General features: G+C 36.7%; 2 protein-coding genes and 1 long non-coding RNA gene across 3 annotated transcripts in view; 1 reads left to right on the top strand and 2 right to left on the bottom strand.

Moving 5' to 3' along the window:
• Positions 1-1,600, bottom strand: part of LOC107755606 (nuclear factor 7, brain-like) — a 3,812-nt gene extending 2,212 nt beyond the window's left edge. Inside the window, exons 1-3 of the mRNA XM_016572495.1 lie at positions 1,199-1,600; positions 336-431; positions 65-120 (exon numbers count right to left, since the gene is read on the bottom strand). Of these exons, the coding sequence (XP_016427981.1) occupies positions 65-120; positions 336-431; positions 1,199-1,600 (554 nt within the window). The remainder of the gene's footprint in view (positions 1-64; positions 121-335; positions 432-1,198) is intronic.
• Positions 1,601-4,797: 3,197 nt separating this feature from the next.
• LOC107755619 (uncharacterized) lies at positions 4,798-5,661 on the bottom strand. The gene is made up of 2 exons (XR_001641719.1): positions 5,562-5,661; positions 4,798-4,987 (listed from the first exon to the last, which is right to left on the bottom strand). It is a non-coding gene; the product is annotated as an uncharacterized LOC107755619 (long non-coding RNA).
• A 1,144-nt stretch (positions 5,662-6,805) lies between these two features.
• The window catches only part of mcoln1b (mucolipin TRP cation channel 1b), a 13,339-nt gene continuing 11,634 nt past the window's right edge, over positions 6,806-8,510 (top strand). The window contains exons 1-3 of the mRNA XM_016572510.1: positions 6,806-6,994; positions 7,532-7,782; positions 8,156-8,323. Coding sequence (XP_016427996.1) covers positions 6,952-6,994; positions 7,532-7,782; positions 8,156-8,323 — 462 coding nt within the window. The 5' untranslated portion in view covers positions 6,806-6,951. The remainder of the gene's footprint in view (positions 6,995-7,531; positions 7,783-8,155; positions 8,324-8,510) is intronic.

Genomic DNA, 8,510 nt, shown 5'->3' with positions numbered 1-8,510 from the left:
CTTCTTCTGCTCCTCTTCCTCCCTCAGTGCAGTGATTGTAGCTTCTTCTTCATCTCTGAGAAACTGATGAAACTGCTGTAACTGCTGTTTAATTTGGTGCTCTGTGTGATCAGCTTGAGACTGAAATCAAACCACATTCACTTCAATCATCTCAATCACCACACATCAGTTAACACTTCACATCAGTAATATCTGAGATAAACTTAGATACCGAGATGCAGAAGCATTGTAACTTCTGCTTGTAATTTTCAAAAATAATAATAAAATATAATACACTGGAACTCATGTTAAATATAAAGAACGTAAAGAAAATAGTCTTGATTCTGTTTCCTCACCTTGATGTGTTGAACTGTTTCCTCAAACACTCCTTTTATGTTTCCACTTTGTTGAAGTTTGTCCTGTAAGGTCTTGACTGCTGTATTGAGCGCTTCCTAGAATTGAAAAAAAATAAAAAATAATAATAATAATAATAATGCACTAGATTACAGTGAAGAGAAGAAGAGGATAAATTGATATCATAAAGTGCTGTAAAAAAGTATTTGGCCCATCCTTGTTTCTTTTGTTTTTGTGTCACATACTAAATTGATTTAGAAATGAACCCTAAAGGCAACCCGAGTAAACACAAAGTTTGTAATAAACATTCTTAGAAGCCACATATAATTCACAAAATAACAAAAAAACATCCCAGAACGAAGTGTATTTTTTTCTGCTCTTTACCAGAAAATCCTAAAGAAGAATGTCTGATCTTAAGTCCATAAGCTGAAGTTTAAACACAACTGTATTATTATGCAGCAATACACTGATTCAAAGCCCATTAGTAAATCCACCTCTGAGTACAATTTTACATAAGCACAATTACAGTTTTGGAGTTTCCTAGTCAAACTCCTGACTTTAACCAAATTAAAATGCTGTGGCAGGACCTCAAACGTGCAGTTCATGCTCAAAAACAAGTTTGCTACTAAAGGAGATAATTAGGTTTTCACATGCGTGAGAGATGTTGGATCATTAGGCTACTTTTATGTTGTATTTAGTTTGAAGATTTAAACTATTTAAAATGAGATGTACAAAAAAAAAAGAAAAAAATAATGAAGTAGAGCAAAAATGGCATAGTATATACTGTGTGCATAAATGATGAATAATGATATCTGTGTTTATGACTACACACTGTTCTTTACATATGAAACACAATTTAACTTACCCTACATGTTGAAACGGCTTCACTGATGGGTCTGAATGTGTGATTGTCATGTTGTTGTGAATCTCTGCACACTAAACACACAGGCTGTTTGTCCTCCAGACAGAAGAGTTTGAGTTTCTCACTGTGTAAACTGCAGATCTCCTCAGACCCTGATGAACGCCTCTCTGTTCTCTGCCTCCGCAACGACTCACAAAGGTTTTTTAGCACTAGATTACATGGAGGATCATCTCTCGAGGATCTTCTCCTGCAGACAGGACACTCCTGAGTTTCCTTGGTTCTCCAGAACTGTTGAAGACACTCTTTACAGACACTGTGACTACATGATAAAACAACAGGATCCTTGAAGATTTCACAGCACACGGGACAAGAAAGTTCTTCTGCAGATACATTTAGTGAATCCATTCTTACTGTCTGAGCAATATAAATTCAACTTTCTGAACGATGATTTTAGAAATGACTAACCACGACAAGCATGATCGCTGATTCTTTTTGGTTTTTGTAGAGAGAAAAAAAGTATTTCTTCTGGTTTCATGGCGGGTTGCGAACCGAAATAAGAGTTGCATTTGTTCACTTGCTGCTGACTGTGTGGATGTGCGTACGAATGTAAGTAAGATATTAATTTCACAGTGTAGACAGCTTCAAAGGAGCAGAGTTTATTGAATAATCTTTGTGTATGTAATGCTTCGTCTGACGACAAATCCAACAAGTGCAATACAACAACATAAACCTGTAACGTTAATTTCCATAAACATTGTCTGTTGATCTCCTCCAGCTTCTCCTTCATCATCTGCTTCTTCTGCTCCTCTTCCTCCCTCAGTGCAGTGATTATAGCTTCATCTCTGAGAAACTGATAAAGCTTCTCAAACTGTTGTTTAATCTTACACTCTGTGCTCAGTTTGAGACTGAAATGAAATCACATTCACTTCAATCATCTCAAAGATGCAACTTATTCTGGAGCAGCATGAAGTGAGTGTGGGTTAGTTAACTTTAACTTTCTGAAGTACTAGTACTGTAGTAGTAGATGTTCTGTCTCTGTGGGTGCAAGTATACATAAATCTCATCAGGTTCCCTTCTACATGACAGTTACATTTTAATGTGCTTTATAAGATACATTAATATGTAACATAATTTAAAATCATAACAGCACATTAATCAAATGTATTGAGTTTAAGAATGCTAGAACTAAAATGTTTCCATGATGTATGCAAAAATGTATGTTTTTTTCAGAATAGAATTATAGTAAATTTGAAATGCATTTTCTTTTATTTAATTTGATAGAAAATGATGGTATAAATGTAAAATTATGTACATTATAAATAAACATGTCCATTAAAAAATTCAATCTCTGTGTTTCAGACAATAAAGAAACATGAAATTAATGATCACCTGGATGTGTTGAACTGCTTTCTCAAATTCTTTTCGTATTTTCTTTGTATTTAAGTTTCTCCTGTAAGGTGCTCTATTGAGCTCCTCCTAGAATTTAAAGAGAAAATCTGTATGACCACAAAGATTTCTGGTGTATGTTCATGTATGTCATAATAGTTTTCATCCTCAGATGTAAAAATCTTACCTTCTATGCTGAAACAACTTCACGGGTCTGAATGTGGGATTGATGTGTTTCAGTGAATCTCTGCACGTTTAAGAAAAAGAGAAAGAAAACAGTCTTTTTGACCTCCAAACAGAGGAGTTTGAGTTTCTCACTGTGTAAACTGCTGATCTCCTCAGATCCTGATGATCTCTGCTTCAAAAATGGCTTGCAGAAGTTCTTTGACGTCTACTGGCGGTTTGATAGAAAATGATGGTATAAATGTAAAATTATGTACACTATAAATAAACATGTCCATTAAAAAATTCAATCTCTGTGTTTCAGACAATAAAGAAACATGAAATTAATGATCACCTGGATGTGTTGAACTGCTTTCTCAAATTCTTTTCGTATTTTCTTTGTATTTAAGTTTCTCCTGTAAGGTCTCCGGTGCTCTATTGAGCTCCTCCTAGAATTTAAAGAGAAAATCTGTATGACCACAAAGATTTCTGGTGTATGTTCATGTATGTCATAATAGTTTTCATCCTCAGATGTAAAAATCTTACCTTCTATGCTGAAACAACTTCACGGGTCTGAATGTGGGATTGATGTGTTTCAGTGAATCTCTGCACGTTTAAGAAAAAGAAAGAAAGAAAACAGTCTTTTTGACCTCCAAACAGAAGAGTTTGAGTTTCTCACTGTGTAAACTGCTGATCTCCTCAGATCCTGATGATCTCTGCTTCAAAAATGGCTTGCAGAAGTTCTTTGACGTCTACTGGCGGAAGGAGCTTTTGAGTATTTCTCCTGCACAGGACACTCCGGGGTTTCCTTGGTTCTCCAGAACTGCCCAATATACTGTAAACAGAAACTGTGACTACATACTAAAACAACAGGATCCTTGAAGACGTCAAGACAGATAGGACAAGAAAAGTCTTCTTCAGATGGTGAAGCCATTTTCACTGTTTGAGCTCTAGCGATCTTTACATTCACTTTCTAAACGATGGTTTCAAACATGAACAACCGTGAGAATCACAAAGACCTGCTGTCTGTTCAGAAACAAACTTCTTGAAAGTCATAAGCGAATCGGTGTTCTTCTTTAATTGCTGATTGTTTTTGGTTTTGTCGAGTGTTGTGGAGCAATGGTCCTCTCAGTATTGTGAATGAATCTCAAAAAGCAAAGTTCCAGAAATCAAAATAAGACTTCATTGAACACAACAATAAAGCCGAGATAACAGCTGCTGCATCTGAATCTGTTCTGTCCAGCCATCAGCTTTTATACCTTATTCTTATCAGCTCTTTAACAATGGTATCACAGTTCTGTTGATTTCTTTCCTCTGGTTTTCTACAATTCATTTTTACTCCCCGGGCATATTTTTTAACTGTGGAATCCTGCTAGTTTTTACCATTTTTATAATAACCTTTATCTCATCCCTCCCACTGGATGCAGGTGTCCTTCTTGGAAGTCACCCAAAGTTGACTGGTTCACCCAAATTCATCTGCGCCTTGTTCTTGGAAAGCACCTAGGACTCACAATCTGTGTTGAGTCAACCAATATAGAAACAATCATCATATTGATCAGTTTATTTATTGTTATAGCCATAAATCATAATTTTGAATAAAACACCACAAGAAGAGTTGTCGTTTTATCCTCTTTGACTTTTCGGGCAGTTGTCATACAACTTTAAGGTGCATTACTGCCACCTGCTGGTTAGGAGTGTGGGTCAAGACTCTACTAGCTTTAGCATACTTCCTATTGAACTCCTAGATTCTTCGAACCCGGTTTATTATATATATATATACACACTCTAAAAAAAAATCTAAATATTCATCACATCAATTTATTTGTTAAACGCTTAACTCAAGCTTTTAGTTATTTATTATTTTTTTGATGAGTGGAGTTTCTGATCACGTGAGTGTTAAAACAGGTCAAAGAATAATCTATCTGTTCAGGATAAATTCTAAAATGCATTCAAAATGAACTTGCATTAAAACTCTTCAATAAGATGCATTAAAATCTCAGATCAAACACAAAACAATGACAGACAAAAAATATTGATAAACTGACTCGAGACACTTTCTTTGTAAACGTTTTATTGCCCTTTATTTGTTGGTGTGTTTGAAGGTCACAGAGATTCTCCAGGGTCTGTCGTTCTCACATCTTTGTCAGAATGATTTCTTCACATGCTGAAGTCAGTGATAAACATCTGATTGTTTGGAGACGCAAGTAGCACTTACAGAGACGCCAAACCAGTTTCTGCATCATCCTGCAAGTCAACAGAAATAAATGCATGAAATGGCCTGCAGTGAGCACATGCCAACATTACTCATCTGAAATCTAGAAGCAGCTCGTTTGAAAAACTCTAGAATGAATCTGTAGCAGGATCTGAAGCGTCTCAGCTCTCATGAGGGCAGAGAGAAGAGAACAGAGACCTTGCTGTAACTTACTGTAGCACACATCCTACACCCTACAATGCACGACAAGCAACGCAGGGCTCTAGTTGTGTGCACATTCAAACCCAATCAGGGTTTCAAACGGCTAAACTGATGCTAATCACACCAGTATGCAGATATTATGTCTATTAACATTCAAAGGGGGATTTTCAAAGTACAAAATTTCTTTACAAAGTACAGGCTTTTATTACAAATTCATTGTATTATTAGTCATTTTCTTACACATTAAATTGCATGCGTTTAACCGACTCTGCCATGTCCTCGTGGTAAACACGTGGTAACTGCGCTCTTGTCGCATCAAACCAAACATTTCTCTAACTATGCACCGTTTCAAGATCTTACAATATATTTCCATGATAAACAACATTACGAAAACAATCAGAATACCTTAAATTAATTTTATTCGAGAAGCTCCAATGCTGCACATGTTTTCCGCCGCGTCTCTCTCTGTGTGACGAATGTCGGTCGGAGCGGAAACACGTACGTATAAACGCCTGGCTCATTAATATTCATTACGCAACGTGACGTTCACCCAGTAGGACTTAGCTGGCGAATTCAATCAATCTATCTATCTATCTATCTATCTATCTATTAATGTCGGTCGGAGCGGAAACACGTACGTATAAACGCCTGGCTCATTAATATTCATTACGCAACGTGACGTTCACCCAGTAGGACTTAGCTGGCGAATTCAATCAATCTATCTATCTATCTATCTATCTATCTATCTATCTATCTATGCTGGAGCGTGATCATAGCTCCGGTGCTGCTGTCATTAAAGCAAAAGAGGCAAGCTAAATAATTACACATCCTTAAAATCATGTACATCTGTGCTTAAAAATGTTGAATATTTTAAATTAGGTTCTAGAATGCATTTAGAATTTGTATTATTTTAGAAAAAATACAAACCAGAAAATACATCCCTGTAAAAAAGTTATGTTACGAACATTCCATTAACAATATTAGAATGTTTGTTTAAAGTTATATGGTCTTTCATAAAGTTCTCAAAACTTCAGCACAAAAGCATGGACACACATCACTCATGGAACATTTCCCCTTTGTTCCCATAATGTTTGAAAAATGCAAAATTGAATGTTCCCTTAATGTTTGCATATGGGAAAACATTTGAAAACATTTGTAAACTGGACATCTTGGAACGTTTACATGACAAATCTTTAGCAAATCTTCAAATATTTCAAAACTTTTTACTTTATTACTATTTTTTAAATCTGGGATAGACTTCCATAGACTCTTAACATATTATAATTTTACATTAGTTTTTTCCTCGGTCTTGACTATATGGTTACATTCGTCTGTGTATTTGTTTACAATAAAAGCACCAAACAATCAAACATTGAAAAATAAAGAAAGTGAGGAATCTGTGCTGAAAATCAACCAATAAAACCGGCATTTTTCGTCATTTGAACACAAGCTCCTTATGAATGTTTTCAAAATAAAATGTAACGATTTTATATTGCCTTTCTATTGTAATAAAGCTGCATGATAAGTTGTATGTGCAATTTCCATATGCATACAGCATCATACATGCTGTGTGCTTGCAAACACTTCAGGTATGTTTTGAAAGGGCCGCTAGGGGACTTTTATTTTGACAGCGCGCTTGTAGTCAGAGCGTCTGATGTTTGTGTTGTTTTCTGCTCGTCCTCAGACTGCAGCGATGCGCTTCATCCGAGTCTGTTTTTATTTCCTAAACTCATCGATCACAATATTATCGTGATTTATCCATCAATATCTGCTTTTGCTCATCGATGGTCGTAAAATGGCGAGCTCTTTCTCCAGACCTTCAGCTCAAGGAGGCACAGGTTTGATATTATGTTGTTATTATTATTATTATTCTGCGTTATTTTGTTTATATCTCACTGAAATGACTGAAACTTTGACGACAGATTTGTGTCTTTGTAGATATCAATGTGTGTGAGGTTACATTATCAGGTCTATCGTCAGGATTGAGCAGCAGGCTGTCAAACCATTGAACAAACCTATTCAGTGTCACATGGTTATAATAAAAATGCTTAATAATAAGATATTTAATAATGCTAGACAATAAATATCCATGTAAATCCCTTAATTAAAAATATATATTTAGTAATCTACATTTAGCACTTATCCTATAAATATTTTTTAATTATATCTCCATGGTAACAATAGTTTCGTCAAAATACCATAGTATAACTACATAATAGTAGCTATGTTAACGGGGTAAAAATAAAGGTCACCATTGTAATTTTTAAAGTTGTAACTTTATCAATTTGATGGGATTCAAACCTCCATTTTTATGCTACCGGCCCAGATATTTAACCACTAATTCATCCCCCTCATTCATCCGTGTGTCTCTTCAGAGACGGAGCGTCTGCTGGCCCCTGTGATGGGATACGGCTCCGGCGATCTGAACAGTGGGTGTCACGGCAGCCCTCCCGCCCTGGACGTGAGCATGCCGGGCTCACGGCCGCGGGCCGAGGAAGCGGAGGAGGCCCTGAGGAGGAAGCTGAAGTACTTCTTCATGAGCCCGTGTGATAAATACCACGCCAAAGGCCGCAAACCCTTCAAACTGGCCCTTCAGCTGCTCAAGATCATCATAGTCACTGTACAGGTATAAAACCACTGAGATCAGCCTCCCTCCCACACCAGCATCAACACTGATATCTATCACATTACTCCTCATTTAGCACTCATCCAAAGTGACATATGCCACTCGTTATTACTTGATTGCTTTCAAACAGTGAAAGAGGCTTTCAGAGTCATTTGCTGAGATTTTTAACACTATGCTACTGTTTTACTGTAGTTAAATTCCTATAGTTGCAGCATCATGTAACTGAAAACTTGCTAGTCCAAGATGACTGCAGGATCAGTCAGTGTAACATATAAAAACACTGCTGTCTGCACCTTTAAATGCACATAATATATTTTTTATATAGTTAGCTTCTGCATGCATTAATGGCTCTGTCTGTCTCTGTCTGTGTCAGCTGGTGCTGTTCGGTCTCAGTAATCAGATGGTGGTGGCGTTTAAGGAGGAGAACACAGACTCCTTCAGGCATCTGTTCCTCAGAGACTATGTGGATGATTCGGAGGAGCCGCTGTGTGTCCACACGCAGAGAGACGTCTATGATCACATTAAATATGCCATAGAGCAGGTACTGACCCGCAGATTTACATTTATTTATATATGTATACTAATATTCTTCAAGGAGGCATTAAATCGGTCAGACGTGAGACATTTAAAGTGAAGTGACATGTGGCCAAGTATGGTGACCCATGCTTGGAATTAGTGCTCTGCATTTATCCCATCCAAAGTGCACACACACAGCAGTGAACACACAC

Source organism: Sinocyclocheilus rhinocerous, unplaced genomic scaffold (genome assembly GCF_001515625.1).
Source record: "Sinocyclocheilus rhinocerous isolate Xijiao unplaced genomic scaffold, SAMN03320098_v1.1 scaffold802, whole genome shotgun sequence".
Classification (NCBI taxonomy): Eukaryota; Metazoa; Chordata; class Actinopteri; order Cypriniformes; family Cyprinidae; genus Sinocyclocheilus; species Sinocyclocheilus rhinocerous.
The sequence above is the reverse complement of the archived record's forward strand: the minus strand, read 5'-3'. Positions and strand labels throughout refer to the sequence as shown.